The 20,080-nt window shown below is 56.5% G+C and overlaps 1 protein-coding gene across 2 annotated transcripts; it reads right to left on the bottom strand.

The window, feature by feature from the left end:
• Nucleotides 1–800: 800 nt before the first annotated feature.
• PLP1 (proteolipid protein 1) lies at nt 801–8,090 on the bottom strand. 2 transcript variants are annotated; one of them, XM_054075635.1, is made up of 7 exons: nt 7,938–8,090; nt 5,442–5,628; nt 4,729–4,990; nt 3,767–3,935; nt 3,476–3,549; nt 3,298–3,363; nt 801–2,826 (listed from the first exon to the last, which is right to left on the bottom strand). In XM_054075635.1, the coding sequence occupies exons 1-7, from the start codon at nt 7,939–7,941 to the stop codon at nt 2,755–2,757; spliced, it is 834 nt and encodes a 277-aa protein (XP_053931610.1). In that variant the 5' UTR covers nt 7,942–8,090; the 3' UTR covers nt 801–2,754. The 2 variants fall into 2 exon arrangements, with proteins under 2 accessions (XP_053931610.1, XP_009570283.1); XM_009571988.2 differs by having other exon boundaries at nt 4,834–4,990.
• Nucleotides 8,091–20,080: the final 11,990 nt, after the last annotated feature.

The following is a 20,080-nucleotide window of genomic DNA, read 5'->3' as shown; positions in this document are numbered from 1 at the left end:
GAGTATGGGACCATGAGCATCGCTCCACAGCCATGCTCTCCTGAGCACAGGTCCTGGGGGGAATTTCCAAGAGAAGCAGTATTTCAGTTAATAATTTTTCTGGTAGCTGCCATGGAAATGCACCTCTAAGGGGAGCATTTGTCTGATCAGGGGCAGAAAGACGCCAGCCAATGACCTCTCCACGCACCAGTACTGCACAAACTGTTAACAACCCCGCAGCAAATGTCACACAACCACCCCCAGCGTGCATGGACAGGACACGTAGGGCCCTGCGATAGTTGAGTCCACCCTGGTGCCTAAACAAGACTGTCCAGTTTCACACAGGGCTCTCTGCAAGTGAGAGAATCCCCCACACCACATGGCTCTGGACACGTGCCACCATGTGCACTGCCTGATGTGAGCTGGGAAGATTTGCTCAAGCCGTGACGATTGGTTTTGCTGTGGTGATGCTGTAGGTCCTACAGTAGGAGACGTGGCAGAGGCTGAGTACTAAAGAGCAGCAGCACACAACCAAATAAAAGCAAACGGGTCTTACAACACTGCAGCTTTCCACTGGGTGTCTGGAGAAGAAAGAGAGGTTTTAAGGGCTCCTCAGCTGGGAACAGAAATTTTACTGTCAGGGTTATGAACCTGGGGTGCGAAGGAAGGGTGGCCAAAGTCCTGTGGAGGCTACTCATCTACATGTGGGGCTGGTGAGTACTTCTGCTCTGGGACCTTCTCCTCTGCAGCCTCCCATTCTCTGCTTTCTTTTGGTGGGAGTAAGAAAGCCAGCACAACAAATGGATAGGCAGACATATATCTTGTTCATAATGTTCTTAATTTTAATTTGTTTTCTTTAATTTTTATAAAATACATCTTGTAAGATAAGTCTCTAAAAACTTGCTCCTTTTTATTGCTTGTTAACAAGTTGAAATTCTAGATCAGAAATGAAGGAAACACTTTCAGTTTATTAACTCTCTTTTTGTGTGTGTGTTTGCGCACACGTGTGCGTGCGTGTGTGTGTGTTTGGGTTCTGGGGACAAGTGTGGGAAGGAGGATCTGGTTATTTTTTGTTAAATGGATACCAAAAAAACCCCAGCAAACCCACAAGAGAGATAGCGTCAATGTGAATTTCCAGATCTTGACTGGTTTCTCCCCACCCTGCCATCCCTTCTGGCATCTCCCCCCTCCCCAGCCCGTGTGCGTTGGTAGCCTGGCCAACCTATTTCAGCATTCCTGGCAGCAAGGATCCTTCGAACGCTCTGCTCAGCAGATCTGCTCCTTTATCCTTGCTCTTGCTGAAATCGGTGCTTAAAAAAAATATAATAATAGTAGAGACAGAAAGAAAAAAATCCATGCAAGATGGAGCTACAGTCTGCCACTGAAAGTAGTTTCTCCAATAAATAAACACTAATATTAGCATTAAGGAGAGGCAGGAAAAAGCCAAACAGAATACCAGTAGGTGGGAAGGACTGGAAACAGCAGCATCTTTGTGGGTTTAGCCAGACCCATGCTACCCAGCCAGAGGGCTTTCCTCTGGCTGCTGTGGAGAGCAATCATGGGGGAGAGGTCTTCTCCACCAAACCCCTTGCTCCGCTACCCCATCCCAAGGGAAAAGACTGAACTGGCACCAGAAAGGATCTGGCTTGTAGAGACAGGCAGTGTTTCAGCCCCGTGATCCTCAACTCCTTCATGTGTTTCAGCTGGAAGCAAGATGCTGCCGGTCCATCGCACCCAGGCAGACACAAGACAGTTGTCCTGACTTGCAGGAAACACAGGAAAAAAAGTGACCGGAAGAGGGGAGCAGAATGAGGGAAAGTTATGTCTGACACAGGTGAGAAACGAATCAAGCTCTCCGACGCAGCGGAGGTTAGAGAAGCAAATGTCACCACAGAGAAGAGCACCATTGTGAAGGAACAAGAGTGTGCAGCGAGCACAGTGCTTGCAAGGCAGGGGAGGCGAAGGCACACAGTCCAGAGGGTCATCCCCTGCCTATGGAGGGGTGGCTCTGGCTTTACATTCCTGGGGCACGGCGCAGAGACATCTCCTCTCAGGCAAACCCATGTGCCACATCTCTGCTGCCCGGAGAGTAAAGCCAGGAGTCCCCCTTTGTCTGCAAAGACACCAAACTCCATTAGGCTTTAATAGGGGCAGCTGAGTTAGGGCTTTATCAGCATTGGGGTCAGCACTCTCTTCTCCACAATGAGAAGATCCTTGTCCTGAACTCCCTTTGCCTTGGCTGCAGCAGGCAATTTGGGGTAAATTCATCTTTTTTTTGCTAAGGGAAAAAAATAAAATCCTTCTCTTATTCTCCATCCACAGGTGGTGACAGCAGGCAGCTCCAGGAGAGTCTCTAGTAGTGGTACCAGGACTGGGCCAACTTCCTTTTCTCTCTAGGCAGCCTCTTGCTACTCATGGAGCAACCTACACAGATTTCCTTTTCCCAGGAGCATAAAGGCCTTTGCTCATCCCTAGGCAACATCGGGACACAGGAGTAAGTCCCTCCTCTTCTCTGGCTGGTTTTGATGGGCTTGGCCCTAGAGCGAACCAGTTACGGATGAGCAGAGAGAGAAAAGTGCATGAAGAGATGTCCATTGGTGGGAAGCTCTCCTTCCTGGTCACGCTCAGCACAATGGATGTGAGGGAGGAAGAGGAGGGGAGTCAGCGGCGAAGGCAGAGTTAACGCGGAGACCTGGTGTCGGGTGGCTGCAGTGTTAAAGCCTCGGGGTTAGAGAAAAGAAGGGCGTTTTGTCTGGCTGGGCTCCACCTCATGGGCTAGAACTTGGTGCCTCGGCCCATCAGCTTGAGGACGGCAAAGTTGTAGGTGGCGGCGATCATGAAGGTGAGCTGTGGGTGGGAAGAGAGTGAGCGAGGGGGGAGGAGGAGAAATGCAGCTCCCACGAGTGAGGAAGGCAAGTGGGGGGGCACTCCTCACTGCAGTGCACCCGAGGTGGCATCCCCAAGCCCAACAACCCAACAGGGCAGTTGCCCTGTGGAGCCCCATGGCCTTGCTGCACCGGTGGAATGTTGCAGTGTGTCATTGCTGGTGTAAAGCAAAAATGGGGGCAGGGAAAGGCAAGAGACTCGGTGCACAGGCAGCAGGATATCTCCCAAATGGTCTCCTAACACCTCTTCAGACCCCCCTCCAGTGGCCAACTCTACCTTCTTAAGGCCTGAATTCAACATGTGCACTTATGTGCCAGAAAATGACATGAGCACAGGCTCTGCCACATCCACGCCCACCACTTCTGCTGTCCTCTGCCCACACGTCCTCACTGGGTGGAGGAGAAAGGCTGGGCAGAGGGAGCACTGACTCACCAGTGAGACCAGTGTTGCAGCCGCCCCAACGAAGGCTGCGATGAAGAGGTGGAAAGTCATCTGGAACTGCAAGGGAAGAGAGAAGTGAGCTCCCTGAGTCCTGTGTGCTGGCCAGGGAGGCCAGTGCCAAGGCCATATGATAAAGGGAGCACACTGTAGGGTGACAGGAGGTGCTCACCTCACTGGTCTTGCAGATGGAGAGCAGGTTGGAGCCACACACTTTGCCAGGGAAAGCATTCCAGGGCAGGACACCTGGTAAGATGCAGGGAGCTGGGTGAGCCAGGCGCTACTGCCAGCTGGTTGCCTTGCTCAGCCTCGCACCATTACGTGTGTCATGCACAATCAAATGTTTCAGGGCTCTTCAGTACTTGCCCCTGCTTTATCCCAGCCTTATCTTCCTGAGCCCTTTTCTCCATCCCCTTTCTTCTCCCTTGAGCCCTCGTTCCTGGAGGGTGAACCCAGCACTCACCGTACATCCTGGCATCTGCACACAGGGTGCCAATGCTGGCCGTGGTCTTGCTGGGGTTGGCAATGGACTGGCAGGTGGTCCAAGTGTTAAAGTAGATGTAGACGGGCACCGCAGAGCAGGCAAAGACCAGGAGCCAGATGATGGTCAGGACATAGGTAATGCCCACAAACTGCAAGGGGCAGGACAAGCCAGGGCAGAGGGTTGTTACCAAACAGCCAGGGACAGGGACAGGGGAGCGCGAGAGTCCCCAGCCAGGAGAGGGTGTGGAGCAGGCAAGGGACCGAGATGCTGCCTGCATCGAGCGCCACACCACGCACCAAACCCAGCATATCCCCAAGCAGCCAGCACGGAGCAGCAGCCCGAGCCAGCTGCCCCGGTGGCTCACAGCCCCAGCCCCAGGTTTGCAGCCAGCCACGCGTGCGTGGGGGTGACTGGCGGCAGCAGCAGGAAGGCTGCCACATCCCGTGCAGGGGAGAATTGGTGGCTGCAGCCAAGCAGGGTTTGGCCTCTGGAGGAAGACCACTGCAAAACCCGCCTTGGCATGAAAATGTGGGTCTCCTGCCCTCCCTCCACAGTGCCACCCCAACCGGCCCCAAGGGAACCGCAGCCATTCCGCTCCCCCAGGCCATGGGCTCCCCTTGCCAGCACTTTATTGTGGTCCCCAAGCACAGTGGAGAGGACAACCCTGGCGCACCAGGTACCAGAGAACTTTGGGCTCTGTGGGGATGCTCATGGCTCTCCCCACTGAAGCTTAAACATGAAGCAGCTTCATTAACTGCGGTCATTTGGTCTGCTTTGGTCCCCAGAGGCCACGGCAGGCGTGGGGTAGGGTGTCTGGGCTGCGCTTCCCTTTGGGATACCCCGAAACCCGGACGGCTGCAGTCTCCTGCTCTTCAGCCACGCCGAGTGTGGCAAACCCGCTGCGGGCGCGCGAAGGGGTGCCAAACCCCGGTTAAGATCACCTTGTCAGGATGTCCTAGCCACTTTCCCAAACACTGACACACTCGCTGCAACGAGTGAGCTCGCTGGGGGCCTCGCGCTCCCCTCCCTTTCGGGCCCCCAGTTACCGTTGCGCTGAGCCCCTTGCCGCAGATGGTGGTCCTGTAGTCCCCGAAGATTTGCCGCACGGCGCCGGTGGTGTAGAAGCCTTCGGCCAGCAGCAGGGCTCCATAGAGGAAGAAGAAAGAGGCCGTGCCATAGATGACGTACTGAAAAGCGTGGATGCTGCCAGGGAAAGGAGTGGGCAGGGATGCTCAGGTGCTGTGTTGGTACTGTGGAGCTCAGCCCTGCACGTGGCACAGCTGGGGCAACCCGGCCACCACAACTTACCCTCCCCACCCTACCGGGACTGAAATAGAGGGTGAAGCCTGGTGAGAAAGGCTGTGGGCTGCTGCTGGCTCCCCCATGCTCTCCATACCTACCCCATGCAGAAGTCCAGCACTAACCAGGGTACCTGGCGAGGGCCAGATAAAAACAGGAGTGAAACAGAGACAAGTGGCCGCTGGACCCTGCCATGCAGCTGCAGCACTGGCACCTGGCAAATGCAGCCTGGGGTCTCCATCGTACTCAGATGACAACATCAGCAACCCAGCCAGACACCTCCTCCCAGCACAGAGCAGGATGGAGGTGAAAGGGACCCTGGCGTGAGGGTGATGAATCACAGCATGGCACTTACACGTCAATGAGGTACTCATAGTCTTGGTAGTTTTTGGAGAAGTAGGTCTCGATGAGCTGCTCAGTGCCTGTGAGGGCTTCGTGCCCACAGCCACAAAACAGCGCTACTCCGAAGAAGCACAAGCCAGTGGCAACTAGTGAAGCAAAGGGTGCTCCAATGACACATCTGGCACAGCACTCCAGCAAACCTAAGGAGAAGAGAGGTAAGGTGGGACAGGACTGCTGGGATGGGTAGTACTCAGATGCTACAGCTCAGGAGCAGGCAACTGTGAGAGGAGGAAGGAGCCTGGCGAGAGGAGGGAAACAGGTATAAGGAAAGCCCAGAAGTGAATCATTGTACTGCTGGAGAGCCAAACCCAGGCGCTTCCCTGACACTTCTCTAAGCAGTCGGACAGGATGACACCCAAGCATGCCCAGGGACAGCAGGTGGCGGCAGCATGGGGCACCAGGGCTGCAAGGCAGACCCTGGATGTAAGGCAGAGAGGGAGTTGAGGCAAGCCAGCCACGCTGACCTGTGTGAAATAAGAGGGAAATACAAGGCGATGTAGCGTGATGCCATCGGGATCCAGCAAACAAGCTGCTAATGGGCTCCCCACTGCTGGCACAGCCCAGCTGCAGAAAACGGTGACACCAGCTGCCTGTGTTTTAATTTTGCCATCAAAGATGGAGGGGAACCCAGCACCTCCACAGAGACAAACCCCAGCAGAGGCCCAGCAACGTGGCCTGGCTCTGGGGTCGGCACACCCCAGGCACTTGGGTAGCAGCTCAGGGTGCACTTGGCCTCTCCAGGCACCCAGCCGGCAGCTCAGGCTGCAGCAGCCCTGTTACACAGGCGGATGTGCTTATGGAGAAGAGCCTTGTTTGTTCCCCAGACATCAGCGCTTGTGTAATAGGTTTTGTCCTCCAGGACAGATATTTGGCAAGAGGGCACGTGTACCTGTGTGTGGGTAGGGAAAGTGAGGGCACATGCCAGTGTGCTGCTTGGATTGCCTAAATGCTGGTTATTTTCAACAGCGAGGCCACGGGCACCTGCTCCTTCTGCACATCAGGACCCTAATACGCAGGATTATTAGCTCAGGTTCCCAATTGTCTGGGTTTGGAGGTGTTCAGCCAGCTCCTGTCCCGCCTGGTGTGGAGGCAGGCAGCCAAGTGGGTTTGCACCCACCAGCATCCAGCTCTGGAACATCAGTTTGGTTCTAGATAAGCCACAATAATCTGCTGCCTGGGCTATGCAACAACTCTGCAGGGAAGCTGCTCCCCTCTCCCAGGATGTGCGCTCCAGCACCCCACTGTCCTGAGCACAACAGCTGCCTGGGCACATCCCATCTGGACATAGCATTTGTGCCTTAAATGCCAAAAAGGCACCCGTGGGAAGCGTTCTCAAGCCCACTCTCCCTCCACGAATCCCACAGTGCTTATCTCCTCCCTCAAAGAACAAGAAAGCCCTGGGGTCTTGGCCAGCAGTGCCCTCCCCTCCCTACTGGGACAAGGTCGTGCAGTGGCACCGAGGACAATGGGGGATTGTCCTGGCACTGCCACCCCAGCGGCTGCCCCACGCTGAGAGCAAACAGGGAACAAAGGCAGCGCTATGGGGGAGTGCTGGGACCCCTCCTGCTTGTGTGCCTTGGATGTGGCAGGTCCGAGTCAGTCCCACTCCTCCTGGCCAGCACTGGTCCCTGAACCTCTCTGGGACCCACAGGAACAACCCTGCACATCCAGAAGACAGTGCCTAGGGTTGGGGCACTGTGAGAGGCTCTGTTCCTGGTGGGTTGCAGGTCCTGGGGTGCAGCGGGGCCTGGCAGGATCCCTGCCACAGCTCCAGCCCTCGGGCTTTGGGAAGCCGGGCTGGAGAAGCCTGGGAAGGAGAAGGGCGGAGAGAAGGAGCCCTTGTGCCGCACAATCCCTGGCCTTGTACCCAGGCTCAGCTGCTGCCGGAGCCAAACAATACGCTGCAGACAGGAGGAGGATACAGGGTACCCGCAGCTCATGACATCCCTGGGGCCAGAGTCTCCTTGATGCCTGGTGGGTATGCCAGTAAGTAATAGCTCTGGTGTATTGCTAGGGAAACTGAGGCACGAGGAGTGCCTCTGTTTTCCCAAGGCTGCTGGCATACAAGTGGCGTGAGCTGTGACTGGTCTCAGCTCCCCGCCTGGACCTCTCAGCTCCCACCAAGACCTGGACAGCAGCCTGTGTGGTGAGGTCTCTCCAGCCTGTGTGGTGAGGACTAGGATGGGACCAGCTGTGGGGATGGCATCCAACCCCTCAGACAGCGCATGAGCACACAGGGACGGAAAACCGCTTTGGCAAAGAAAACACTGCCCCCACCGTGCCCAGACAACCTGCCCCAGCAGCTCCCATGGCTGGCATGGCCACACCGGGGTAGCCAGGACCTGACCAGCGCCAGACGAAAGTTTCAAGTGGCTGTACCCTGGGACAGGGTCCCCAGAGCCACCAGTGACAGCTCTCGGGGTGCCCACCACCCTCACCCCATACTCACCCATGATGCTGGACTTGGTCAACTCCCTTGACCGCCCGCTCGGCTGCTTTGGTGCTGTCTGCAGGAGCCCTCGCCTGCCTGGCGGTCCCTCGCCCTGTGTTTCCCCCCTCTGGGTGCCTGCCCCGCTCTCCAGCAAAGAAAAGGGCTCTCTGAGTGACAGCCACCCCCCTTAAAGGGACAGGACCCCGCCCTCCCCCCAGCCCCCCCAGCACCCCTTGGCTGCCAGCTCCTGGGTGCCCAGCGGCTGCGTGGGCACAGCTGCCTCAGGGCCACGCTCAGGGCTTTTGAGGGAAAAGGCTTTTGCAAAAGAAAGAGAGCGGCTTAGGGGACAGGGGGGCTCATGGGGTGCCCCCTGATCAGCAGGTCTGGGCACCACCCCAGGTCCACCTGTGTTTGCCCCAGGCTGCGCGCTGTGGCCGTGTGCGACGCCGGCCCCACTGGACAGCAGTGATGCTCTCTGTCACCCCCCCACTTCCCCAGCTCCCATCAGCAAATAACGGGGGGCCTCCATCTCAGGGACTCGCTTTCAGCCTTGGGGCCTTCAAAACTTTGAGGATTTCCCCTTTGGATGGGAATCCTCCAGCTGCTTTGCATGGCTCCTCAGTCCCCTTGTGTGGCTCAGCTGTGGGATCTGGGTGGCGGGGTTGGCTCCAGGGCTGCAGCCTGGGTGCTCCTGCTCCTTTGGGTACCCCAGCTCCCCTGGGTGCCCCATGTTCCATGGATGCCCCCAGCTCCCCCCGGGTGCCGTGGCTGCAGAGCCAGCACAGGGCTGGGGAAGCCTGCAGAGGGCAACCGGCCCCTTCCCGGAGGGCACGGCGTGGACAAAGCCCTGCTGTGTCCCTCAATGCGCCGCTTTGTGCCAGGCAGCAAGGTGGCAGGGCCTGGCTGTCCCTGGGGGTGGGGATGCTGCTGGGCTGGGGGTTCCTGAGCTATGGGCCAGGAGCAGAGTGGGTTGCCCTGAGGGGACCCCTGCCCCCTCCTCACCCACCAAACAGCCACTGTAGATGGGCTGGGGAAGACACAACTTGGGCAGCTGTGCAGGTGCTGACAAGGCTTGTTGGGGGGCACCTGCACCCCATATCGGTGGGACCCAGCTCCTGGCTCTCCAGCCCTGCCTCAGTTTCCTGCTGCAAGGCAGGGTGGCAGAAGGCTGCCTGCTGTCCCCAGCCAGCTGTGGAATGGGAAGGGCTAGGGAGGGACAACAGACCATGGAGACCCTCTGACACCACAGCGAGTGGCACCCTTGGGCACCTCCCTCAGCCCTCCAGGTGGCCTGGCCACCATGTCACCTGGCCACAGTCACCTCGTAATGGCCATGGGAGGGTGACAGCCTTGCAACCTCACTTTAGAAATAACTCATGACACCTATGGCCACTGGAAACCAGCAGGGCCCGGCATGCACCCCAGGGCAGCCCTGGGGGACCCATGGCCACCAGGAGGAAACAAATGTTACATATCCCCCTCACCCACAAATGTAAGATATAAAATATAACATAATAGATACTGGGGAAAAAATATAAGCCCTTCTTTTTCATTCCATAGAAATTCCAGTCTTGTCTGCTCTAAAATTTCTGAACATCCTGAGGGGAAGTAGCAGCTTTACCCCATAGAGGAGAAGATGGATAAATAAGAGGATCTGTGATTTCTGCACAAAGTGGCTTCAAATTTTTGGTCGTCAGGTACTGTTTATTAGCAAGCGTTTCCCTTCTGGGATGGAGACCCCTCTGCGCTGTTGCTGGCATCACCCACTGGCAGTAGGCACCAGCCCATCTCCCAGCAGCGCTCCTGCATGTGCTCCAGAGTGGAGCTGCAAACCAGGGAAATGGGGGAAAGGAGGAAATCCTCTCCCTGTATTTCTAAGGTTTAAGGAAGAAAAAAAGAGGGCAGGAAAGTGGCTGGGGTTGCCTTTCCTCTGCCAACACAGTGGGTACCTTGCACCAAGCCTCTGGGTGGGTGGCAGCAGCGCACCCCGAACACTGCACCGCCTTCCTGCACTGGGCAGGGACAGAGCCCCAGGAGTACGTGTGGCCGCGGCGATGCTGAAAAGACCCTGCATCCCTCTGTATTTCTGTTAGAAAGGTTGTGGGAGTCTATCCTGCAAATCCTCAGTGTGTAACTAACTACATGCTTCCTCACGCTTGGAGCAATACTATGTGGATGAGGCCCCGAGGGCTGCGTGCGGCTGCAGAGAGCCTGCCAGCCCGTATAAAAGTTTTCTTGTCCGCTAGTCCTTGCCAGAGAGAATACTGCTCTTTCTCAGGCAGGGATGGGAAGATGCGTCCCTGTTTGCTGGCCAGGAGAGGGCCATGCCAGGCTGGTAAAAATAAACATGCTTATAAATCAATGTGGATCACTTTGCAATTTGTTCTGACTGTTGGGCAGCAGCCAATTACATCCAAAACCACTCTCAGAGGGCCGTTAAGGGCTTAGCTACCTGCACTCATTCATAGAGTCTGGGACTGTCACACTGCCCCTTGCGAGGTGTGCCAGGGGCTGGACATGGAGAAGGCTTTCCTTCCCCGGCCACCCATGTTCTGCACAAAGTCACTGGAACAGGCTGCACCCAAATGAAGTATTTGGAGGAAAACAGACATGTACATCTCTAAATACACCCACACACACACGGTAAGGCCTCTCTGGCATGTTTGTGTGCTTTTCTCTTCACTCCTCCATGCTTCACAGCTGCGTCTCAGGCTTTCCCTTGGCCACAGGGAACACAAATTTGGGGCTGGAGGAGCAAACTGGTAACTGCAATGGCAAAGGGAGAGCCACACGGGCACTTCCAGTCTGCTCTGCTCCACCGCATTAGGGCAAAGAAGCGAGATGGGAAAGCAAGCAGGAACATACGGGGCAGAGGACCACAGCGTCCTCCCTGTCCTCATCCCCATATGCGGCCACCTCACCCGTAATCACCACAGACAGCCTGTCACACCCGTTCCTGTCACATTGATGGCACAGGACAGCCTCCTGCTTGCCCTGGGCTCCCGGCACACACCGGACACACAGGCAGCCCTCCGGAGGGTGCGCTGGGAGGCAGCAGGTAGGCCAGTCGCTGTGGGGCCAGCCGGGAGAAGCTTTCCTGCTCGCTCCCAGCTACCACAGCCCCACAGTTTCAGAGAGAATTTCCCCCCCACACACCCCCACAATTGATTTCTTTGCTTACATCTCTGCGAGCCCATTTACTGCACTGCCTTGGGCGCAGGGCTGGGTTTTCAAAGAAGCACAGTGGCCAAAATCACACACTTTAGTGGGTACTGGCCCTGCAAAGCACAGAAAGATCCTACACCTGCACCCCCCGACACAGGCACAGCCCCGGTGCACCCAAGAAGACCAGTGACAGTGCGAGCAGCATCCTTATCCATTATACATGGGGCAGCGGGAGAAATCCCAGTGTATCTTGTCACAGCTGAGAACCTTGATACTATTTTTAGGCAGCCACTTCCCTGGCCAGACTGAATTTATCATTATCTGTTGCTGATTTTAACTGTCCTTCTTCACCCGCCTCGCTGCCTTGGCTTACCCGTCAGTGGGGTAAAAACACCTTAGCCAAGGAGCCCGAGATTCATCCTGGCATCACGTTCCGCAGGGCAGCTCTGCAGCCAGGGTGAGCCGGGCAGCTGCTCGCAACAGCTAGGGTTGCCCAGGGATTTTCCTGCAGTGCAAATTCTCCAGCTCTCCCAGGCAGACCCATCCAAGCGAGAAGGAGATGGCAACCACGGGAAGGTTGCGACACTGGCAGCATCTGTCCAGCTGCTTCTTTCTGTCAGAGCCAGCCCTGCTCGCCGCTGCCCAGCCCTGGCTGCACTTGCTGTCCCATTTGTATTCCCGGGTTGCTGCAAGGCTGCAATATGTACTAATAAAAATTAAATTAAAAAAAAAAAAGAGGTTGGCAGAGTTTGTCAGAGGACGGGGAGGCACGCTGAAGGACAGACAGATGGGCCAGTGTCATGGGATGACAGAGGAAGGCAGGGGCTGTTCGGGAGAGGAGTGAGTTAAAACCCTGGCGGGGCTCAGCGGAGGGGTGGGCAGAGGGCCTGGGGGGCAGCAGGAGCAGGACCCGGCACCCTGAGCACCCCCAGGGATGCTCCAAGGATCCCCGGTGAGGCACTGGCACAGATTGCCCAGGGAAGCTTTGGCTGCCCCATTCCTGGAGGTGTTCAAGGCCAGGTTGGATCGGGTTTGAGCAGCCCTGTTCTGTGAGAGGTGTCCCTGCCCATGGCAGGAGGGTTGGAATTAGACGGTCTCTAAGGTCCCTTCCAACCCAAACCATTCTATGATTCTCTGGTTCTGTCATGTCAGGACTCCTCAGAAGCAGGGCTGCGTGGAACACAGGAAAGACCTGTTTGATAACATGGGTGCAGAGCCCTCCTCCCCGGCCCCAGCGCCTGCCTCCTGCCTGCATCAGCTGCCAGACTTTATCCGGGACCTCAGCAGCAGCCACGGAGGTGCCGGGCAGCTGAGATCACACCTGAGCTGAGCTCCACTCCCTGCCTTGTCAGCCTTTAGTGAAGACGAGCAGGTGCCTGCGCCTCCTTTTCGGGGTACCTGGCTGAGGTTTTCCCCTGCAAGAATTGGATTTTTTTTATAATACCAAGCTTTAAAATATGGAAGGTCATCTCATTCCGCCCGTGCGCTGTGCGTGGGACCCACTGGTGCGAGTCGGGGGGTGGAGGGGGCCACCAGCCCCCCAAGCTGTGCTCGGGGCAGGGTGTCTGGCATCCCAAAAGCAATACATGCAAGAGCCCCACAGCCACTCTGCTGTCCCAACATCTTTCACAGGCTGTGAGCCCGGGGTGGCAGAGTGGCACGAGTGTGTGGGCATGGCTTGCCCATGCCTGCTGGGGAATCAGGGCCACGGGCAGCTGCTGGCAGCACATCCCGGGGCCCCGCTGATGTGAGAGGCAGCCTAGGAGCCGGAGGGCTTGCTGGCTGCTCCTTTAACTCACCCAATAGCCCTGCTATTCGCTGCAGAAAATGGGGACAATACATCCATCCAAACTGTTTTCTTATTTCAGTTTCTAATTTCTCTTGCAAATTCTCACCAAGCTCGCTTGGTGCAGCAAGTCCCTCGGGTTGATTATGGGTTTGGGGAGAAGGTGATTTTTTTTTTCCCTGGCTGATTTTCCAGCAGATTTGTCTTTCACATCCACTGCCTCTGTCCTTGATTTTCTTCCTAAAGAAGGGTAAACAGACGTCTCATGCTGATGTTCTCCAGGCTGTTCATTACTCTCTCGCACTGCCGTTGGTGGGGTCATATTCTTGAACTGTTCTCATTTACCTTTCAGAAAATCCTGGAAGGGAAAGACAAATGTCGTTCTGCCTCCGTGGAGCCGATGGTGCCTGAGAAGAGCAAACACAGCCCAGGATCAGCGTGTTTGTATTTGCCCCAGTGAATCTGGAGCGGGATCTGTAAAGGGAGGGAGCAGGCAGTGCCAGGCTCAGCTCTCAGGCATTCCTCTTCATTTCTTGCTGCCCATGGGATTCATTTTGAAAGACTGAGGTGAATCCACGCGCCTTCAAAGACCCAAGGAGGTCCTAACTTGTCTCATGCTTTCCCATAGCCCAGTGAAGGGAGAGTGTTGCTGAGGAAGGTCCTGTGTTAGCCAGGACAGTCCCTGGGCAGCAGGGCTTGTGATCAAAGTGGTTTACCTTGGATTTCTATCCAGAGAAGGAGCTTTTCCCTGTATTTCCCTCCAGAAACCAGGAAGATACTGCTTCTCCTGCCCACCCCCATGCCAGCCCCAGCTTGCCCAAAGGTGCCAGGGGTGATGCCCCCACCAGGGTCTGACCTGGCTGCTCCGAGTCCTGTCCCCGTGCTGGCAGGAGCCTTCCCATGGCCAGTGGGTACCAGCCATGGTGGGGCTGTCCTGAGGGATGAGCAAGTGGGCACTGGGTAGGTGATGTCTGGGCCAGGCAGTAAAAGGACAACATGGAAAGCCGTTGGGGTGGCATTATTGTCACAGCACCTCGTGCCCAAGCCACAGAGAACACACTGCAGCATTTCCTGGAGGGCAAACCCACCGGCAGGACCAAGAGGTGGGTGTGAGAGATGCAGACATTTCCTACCCAGCACCCACTGTCTCTCCCCAGAATCGCAGGCACAGGCAGCTCTCAGGGAGTGTACTGGAGAACAGCAGCCGCCCAAGTCTCCTGCATCCCCCTGCAGCTGAGGAGGCAAAAACAACCCATGCAGGCTCCTCTCACGGGGTGGCTCTGGGGACAAGGGGACTCATTTTCTGCTCCAGTTGTTACATTTACTTAGGTGATGCTGCTGTGCAGCGCCTCAACGCTGGCAGCTGCACAGGGAGAATCAGACTTGCTCCTTGGGGCTGGCAAAGTGTTGAGACATAGGATCAGATGAAATGCCTTTGCCAGGATGCCACTTGCAGCAGGGACCCCAGAATAGCCACCCCTGAGCCCGTAACAGCATGGGAGGAAGAGGATGGAGTTGGGGAGTGAACCCAGGGTCGCACTAGGCTCCTCACAGCACCATCCTCCGCAGCCACAGGACCACCACCACCAGGGTGGCACCCAGCATGCAGTCATCCCCCTTCCCCAGCCGTGGCTACGCTGGCACTGTGACATCCACCATCTCCAGGAGATGCAGATGCCCTCATGGCAGCCCTGTACCCTAACTCCCACAGCCAAAATTCCCCCGGGAAGCAGATGCTGCCTGAGTTGCTGCTGTTTCCATCTGTGCAGCAGCGGGAGGATTTGCCGTCTAATTAAACAAATCCTTCATCTCCACTGCAGTGGCTGTGCCGGTGGGGGGGGGGGGGAGGGGGGGGAAGTGGCAGGGGGAGCACAGGACATGGGGGCGGGTTTCTTATTCTTTCTCCCCCCCTGCTTTCTGCCTGATGCCGCAGATGTGTAATGCTTCATTTTTCCAAACTTGTCCCTCCTGGGGATCTCTAGTGGAAAAAAAATCCTGTCCAATTAGGCTGAGGTGGGCAGCCTGCGGTTAACGACGCACATCACTACTGTACATTTTGCTTCTGGTGATCTCCTTCTGCTTTTGTGCTTGGAGACCACTGGGGCTGAGGGCAGGAGAGCCGCGGAGGCGAAAACAGCAAACAGAGCTCGTCAAACCCTGCAAGCGCTCCTGCTGCAGCAAGGGATGCTCATTGCCATGGCAACTGTGGCCAAGGATGCACAGAGCTGGGTACCCCAAAGTGAGGAGGAGACTGGGAGACCACGCTGCTCCTGTCCAACATTTCCCACCCGCCTTTGCTGTGACAACATTCCTTTGCCCAACACTGGCTGAGGAATCAGTTTGCACAGCAGCTCCTCTCCTTCCCAGGCTTGGGGTTCGGGGCTAGAGGAGGCAGAGTTTAGGGGTCAGGGGAGCTTCCTGTGTCAAAATCCAGTACGTTCTTATCAGAGTAATTAGAAATGCCGGAGGCAACCAGAGCAAGGGTCAGGCCAGTGTTGTGATCCCCGGCACTGCTCCCTGCAGCCCATCTGCAGATCCTACCCTTGTCTGATCATCATCCTCACTAATCAGGGCCATTTCTGGGACCAGAGATAGGTGCATACACAGCTAAGACAGAGCTCTGCTCCAGTCTGAGCTTCCTCCTTGTCATACCCCTCCCACAACCCCAGCCTGTACCGCGGGGTGATTTGGGGACAAGGTAGGTAGGAAAGGGGTGATCTGTGGGAAAAGAGAGAGGACACAGAGATGGGAAAGGGTCAGGTCACCCTGGGGGAGTGAGGCACCCATTAAGGGTTTTGAAATCTGTGCCAAGCTTTGCTGCTGGCCCCACGAGTCTCACTTGACACTTATCTAAATTAAATCTCCTCATTCAGTGTGCCCAGCTTGCGAAGGTCACAGGATCTGCCGGTACTGTTGCTCCAGCCTTCCCTCCATTTGCAGTTCCCTCAGTGCTTGCTCTATCTGCAAATACGATCCAAAAAGTTTACCCAAAGCAGAGCTGCATTGCTATAGGAGGCACAAGGCCCACAGACTTAGGACCATCTAGGCCATGTCTCCAGGATGAGGTGGGTGTCCCCTACTTGTACATGATGCAAGGGATGTACATGAAATATTTCCTTAAGGACCTGCCATAAAATATCAGAAAAACATTAGACACATGGATAAGCAGCTGTTAGATGAGGAGTTAGTTTTGAAGAGTGAGTGTTGGACTCTCTTTTCTTTGACAGCTTTCAGGAGAGCAACATCTGAAACACCCCCCAGCCTGCACAGAGGATGCTCAAGGGCTCCAGGATGATGGGCAGAGACGGGGCAGCCTTTGTGCAGGCAACCAACAATTCAACAGAGCGCAGAAGAACTCCTCAAGGCAACACTGAGCTGCACAGCCACTGGCAGCACAGCTGCTGCAACATGCCCTGGCCCTCCCACAGCTGCCCAGCTGGCTCCCACCCAGCAGAGCATCCAGCCCCAACAGCACCCACTCTCTGCACATGTGGCCTCCATCACAGCAGTTCCCCAGGAGGGCATGACACATCTCAAGGCTGCGTGATGGTACAGGGGTCCAAATCCCTTTGGATCACCCTGAAAAGTCCCGTCACAGATACAGGCATGAGCGCAGGGCCATTTCCTGCATTTCTCATTGCCCGGCTCTGAGCAATTAGCTTGTGACAGCAGAGTGGCGCAGGGCTGAGCTGCCCCCCATGGAGAGGAGGGTGGTGAAGCCGGATGGAGCCAGCACAGCCAGAATCTGCCATGCTCGGACTGCCTCCAAGCCTGGAAGAAACTTGTCAACCCCTCCAACCACCCACCCAGGTGACCTAAACTCAGCTTCCCGGCAGCTTGGATGCACTAGGACAGGTGAGGGCCCTTGGCCCAACGCCACCCCCACTGCTGTACAGAAGGGTTGGGGGCACATTTCCTTAGCACGTGTAGCCTTCTCACAGCCACAGCTGAGCTCCTCAGACCCTGCTGCCCCTCAGTGAGGAAATGAACCCTGCTACATCCTCCCCAGCTAGCCTGGTCCCTAAATGAGCCAGACACACCCTAAGAAGCACCCAGAGGAGCCAGTGTGACCCTCGAGGATCAGCAAAGGACCCAGTGCTGGGCTGAAACACAGCTCAGAGATGTCACTGAGGATGCTCTCTTCCTACACAGTATTTTGGGCACTGCTGGCTGAGCAACTGTGTCTGGCATAGCTCCGGAGAGAGGTGCCAGGTCACCTCAGAGCAGGAGGAGAGAAGAGGTGACCTCTGCACCTGGCTGCTTGGGGAGCAGGAGGGCCAGCCCCATGGCTGCTGTGAGCCACTCCAGCCCCACTGGCCAGTTGCCCTTGGCTGGTCCAGCAGAGTGGAGCATCCCTCCACCGCCGCTATGTGAGCACCCGCCCCATGCCGCACCAACAGCAGGGGTATTTTTAGCTTGGAAAAGCGCCACAAAATCATAGAATGACATTAGCTGGAGTTGGGACCAATGTCTCAGTTCACCTTGCAATCTCCTCCAGGTCACCCTGCCCAGCTTGGCGAGGTACTGTGTCCCGCTGGCACTGCCACATAAGCAACGAACACTCACTGGGCTCTCCAGCACTGCCACCATCCTGTCCCCTCCCCTCATGCCATGGTGCCACCTTCCCCTAGGGAGCAGCCCCAAATCCTCCCAGCACCCCTGGTCCACTGGAGGGGATGTCCTGCCCTGTCTCGCTGGTGGCTACACCCGAACCCAGTGCCTGCTTGTCCTACCAAGATGTGGTGGGTGTTCAGGCTCTTTGCCCATGCTCTGGTGCCAGCATGGTCTCAGTCTCTCTACCAAAGCACCACACAGTTTCTCATCTCTTAGCTAAGCATTTATTGCCTTGAGAGGATTATTGCTCCTATTGGGTAAGGAAAACCCCCACTGCCCATCACACAGCTTCTCTGGAGAAAGGTGAGAACCAGCATAACAATCCAGCCAGTGTGGACTGACACAGAGCTCTTGCTCTGGATCCAGGCAGATTTGTGGCAGGTAAGAGTCTGGCCCCAAGGGAATAGTTTGATGCAGGCTCAGAGATAGCGGAGGGAAAGGGAAGAAAGGATATCACGCTTTCTTCCTTGTCTTAGCAACGCCAGCTTCTGCTCCCTGCATCTCTCCTATTAGCAGAGCCTGATACTGTGATGGGGACGGCTTTGGGGCAAGGACAGGAGGATCCCCAGAGAGGGCCATGCCAGTGCTCGCCCTGGGGACTGCACCAGGCTGGCAGTGGCTGCGCACACCCTAAGTCACAGTGTGGTCCTTGTCCCTCCTGGTCTTGCTGTCCCCATGGAGAGTGGCCCCAGGGCAGCCTGGCGGTGGATGCCTCCGGGAGCCCACCACTGGCAGCTGCCTGCTGGCTGGCATCTTCGCTGTTTACAGAAAAACCACCTCACGCTCTGATTTGAGGAACATGAGGAAAAAGCCTACTCTTGTCACTCCCAAAAATCCCCTGGCCGGGCTGTGGTGCAGTGGCTGGGGTCCTCCAGGCATGGCTGGGCTCTGCTTTCGCAGCTCCTACTCCATCCCCCTGACCCAGTTGGCAACAAATCAGCACTGCCTTCACCTTCCCAATGGGATGCTCGCTGCCTTCATTTTCTCAGAGCTTATTTTCAGCACCACTTTGCTCCTCGCAGCACTGGCTGCCCACAGAGCTGCAGGGCAGGCGGGAGGGCTGTGGCTGCACCGTCCCCCACAGCTCTGCCCATCAGGGAGCCACAATGCTGCATTGACTTCGCTGGCCTCTCTGAGGGCCTCGTTAGCTTGGCCCTGCTGACCGCAGCACGTGCAGCCGAGGCTTGTAACTGGTTATCTTTAGAGTTCCTTTTCGTGGTCACCTGCAGAACCAGCTCCACAGCCACTCCAGCTGTCCCCAGACCCCTCCATGAATGCAGGCGTGGATGCAGGCACACCACGTGGGTGCCTCAGTTTCCCCAGAGGGCAGAGGGGATGCGTCTGGCTCCCCTCCTCCCTGCGATGTCAGATCAACTTAGCTTGGACAGTGTCTGGAAGAGGACCTGTCACGTAGTGTGCATTTACTCCGTGCCTTTGGGCTTCAGAGCCTGCCTTGAGCCTCCCCAAACCGTGGTCCCATAAACATTAATGGCAACTCTAATCGGAGGAGACTTCTCCCAGCTGCTGGTGCTGGGAGAGCCAATGAGTGGGGACAAGGACTCCTGCATGCTGCCTCGCAGCTAAGTGCCCACTGCCTACAGTTCGCCGTCCTCTCCTGTGCGCTGGACAAGGCTCCCCAGGCTTGGCTTCACAGCCAGTCCTCACTCACACCAGCTCCCCACAGCAAACTCAGTGCAGAGCTCTCAAAATCCTGGGCTGACTTCCTGCTGAGGAGGAGCTGGTGCAGCCCTGAGCCCCTCACTTGCCCTGGGGAGAGCGGGCACACAGGGTAGCACACTCTCATCTAAGGACCTCTGCAGCAACGGCTTCATATGGCAGCTCCTAGCCATGACCAAACTGTAATTAATACAAATAAATGGGATGAGACACAGGAGGGTGAAAGGAAACCTGAATTACATATCTACCAGAAACTTTTGTTCTACTCTTTTATCTGTTTTTAATACTATTTGCTTCTTCACAAACTGATCACAGATTGCCTAGGACCAGGGCAACTCTGTGGCTCGGTTGGGTGGCCCCAGGGGACAGGGCAGAGTCAGTGAACAGCCCCAGCCCTGCCAGGGCTGCCCTGGTTAACAAGCAGCTCCTCTCTCTCTGCCTCAGTTTCCCCTTCCCTGACAGTCATAGTAGCTCTCCACATCATGGAGACATGACTGTCCCTCTTGCCCTCTCCAAAGAGCTTCCATGCCCCTACTGCGGGACAGGGTTGCCCATCTGCTGGCCCTCTGGGAAGGCGAGAACAGGGGTCCCAGCAGGAGGGCTGAGCCTCCAGGTCTGTGCCCCAGCCTGCTGCCCCCCGGCAGGCACTGCCAAGCCGGGCAGGTAAGGGAGGATCCCGGCTGTTCCCAGCCGCTCTGTCCCGCTCAGATGGGAATGTTCCTCCAGGACACCCCTGCATAACCCTCGATCCCAGTGCATCCCTCACCCCCGGAGCATCCCTTAGCCCAGCACACCCTCTGATCCCAGCACATTCCTCGCTCCCGGAGCATCCCTCAGCGCCGTGCACCCTTCGTTCCCAGCACACTCCTCGCTCCCGGAGCATCCCTCAGCCTTCTCCATCCTTCCATCCCAACACCAC

This window comes from Cuculus canorus, chromosome 10 (genome assembly GCF_017976375.1).
Source record: "Cuculus canorus isolate bCucCan1 chromosome 10, bCucCan1.pri, whole genome shotgun sequence".
Taxonomy (NCBI): domain Eukaryota; kingdom Metazoa; phylum Chordata; class Aves; order Cuculiformes; family Cuculidae; genus Cuculus; species Cuculus canorus.
This window is presented reverse-complemented; position numbering and strand designations above follow the sequence as displayed.

What these genes read in the sequence shown, in the direction of transcription:
- PLP1 (XM_054075635.1), bottom strand. An exon ending in TATGAGTACCTCATTGACGT is followed by an intron (nt 4,991 to 5,441) that starts GTAAGTGCCATG and finishes TTTCCCTGGCAG; the next exon opens with CATCCACGCTTTTCAGTACG. An exon ending in GGCTAGGACATCCTGACAAG is followed by an intron (nt 3,936 to 4,728) that starts GTGATCTTAACC and finishes TGCCCCTTGCAG; the next exon opens with TTTGTGGGCATTACCTATGT.